This window comes from Poromitra crassiceps (genome assembly GCF_964638095.1).
Source record: "Poromitra crassiceps genome assembly, chromosome: 7".
In the NCBI taxonomy this organism is placed as follows: Eukaryota; Metazoa; Chordata; class Actinopteri; order Beryciformes; family Melamphaidae; genus Poromitra; species Poromitra crassiceps.
Genome location: NC_139628.1, coordinates 6,798,274 through 6,799,846, shown reverse-complemented (window position 1 = coordinate 6,799,846; position 1,573 = coordinate 6,798,274). Strand labels below are relative to the sequence as shown.

The window sequence follows — 1,573 nt, the reverse complement described above, 5'->3', positions numbered from 1 at the left end:
TTCGTTTCAACAAGTAAAACTATTTTTTACAAGCATTTTATGAAATGTCTATGGAAAAATAAATGGTGGATTAAATCCCTTGGTTCATATGCCTAATCTGGAAGAGGGCGTGACTTTAGCTCTCTATTAACACAGCAAACAGGAAGGGGCGTGGCTAAGGGGAGGGTGAATGGCATCCTGTTCTTCGTGCCTCCTTAAAGTCCCAGCGCTCTGTTTTTCCCCTGAGGTCTCTTATTGGACAGACCGGCAGTGGGCGGAGTCTGGGCAGTCCCGAGGCATTGTGATTGATCAGAGCTACAAGTAGTCAGTGGGGAAGAGTGGGCAGGTCTTGGTGGTATCCTGAGTGTGACAGGGAAGGGCTGCGATTGGTCAGAAGGGCAGGGTGGGCGGGGCTTTGTGTATCCTGAGCGTCTGAATGGAGGAGAGGATCTTCTTCTGGTGGCCAGCCAGGGTCACGCCCACTCTGAGCAGGTCTCTATGGCAAACAGACAGAGGGGGCGGAGAGGTTAGCGCCAAAACACACGGTGAGACAGATGACAACACAAAATTGTCTGATTAAATATTGATTGGTTTTGTAAGAGACAAAATTCTAAATGAATATAGCTGTTTGAAATGAAATATGATCACTAATTTAACTGGAAGGCTGCTGCCTGCTACACATGCAGTATGTACAGTAATATTTATGTATTATTATAAATCTTTCTCAAAACTATGGTGGCTCTGAGGGTCAAAACATAATAAAAAAACACATACAAAAAACACAACATTTCAGACACACACACACACACACACACACACACACACACACACACACACACACACACAATTACACCAAATTTGATCTTACTACACAAAAAAAATAATTTGGTGATTTTTGAACATGGAAAATATCACAATACTGCAAAAGTATTGCGATATTCGATATTATGGTCCCATATGTATATTATATCTATGTATAAATGTATAAGTATACTGTATCTCTTACTCAGTATTGATCTGTAATAGGATGTCCAGGCTAGTAAATAGTGATGGGCTTCCAAGTAATATTATTAATGTAGCCTAAGTGTAGCGTAAGATATTACTTTCCCCAGTAACAAGTAATGTAAGGGATTAAAATTTCCAAAAGAGTAATAATATTACAGTTACTCATCCAAGTAACTTCAAGTTAATGCATTACGTTCTCCACTGCTGGCACAACACTAAAAGGAGCGCCGCACGCTGGCACGATGCTCCTAAAAGCAAAATGCTTATTGTTTTGAATGATTTGGCATCTTCTATTACTGTCAACACTGTCAACAACAATATTGTTGTATTGTAATAATATGCCATAAAGGTTTATTGAAATTTTTGGGAGAGCAGGGGGAGAAAAAAAAAAAAAAAAAAAAAAATATATATATATATATATATATCTTTCTTTTTTTTCTAGCCTGGCGGGGGCGCCGTTGGCCTGGCGGGCCCGCCAGGCCTGTAGAATGGTAGGGGAAACACTGAAGTAATATTATTACTGTAATATATGACAAAGTAATATTATTACTGTAATATATGAATAAGTAATATTATTATTGCAATATAT

At 38.8% G+C, this 1,573-nt stretch overlaps 1 protein-coding gene across 1 annotated transcript in view; it reads right to left on the bottom strand.

Moving 5' to 3' along the window:
- Positions 1–369: 369 nt before the first annotated feature.
- Positions 370–1,573, bottom strand: part of LOC310779386 (ephrin type-B receptor 4b-like) — a gene marked incomplete at both ends in the record, with an annotated part of 77,218 nt that continues 76,014 nt past the window's right edge. Inside the window, one exon of the mRNA XM_083639922.1 lies at positions 370–475. Coding sequence (XP_083496048.1) covers positions 370–475 — 106 coding nt within the window. The remainder of the gene's footprint in view (positions 476–1,573) is intronic.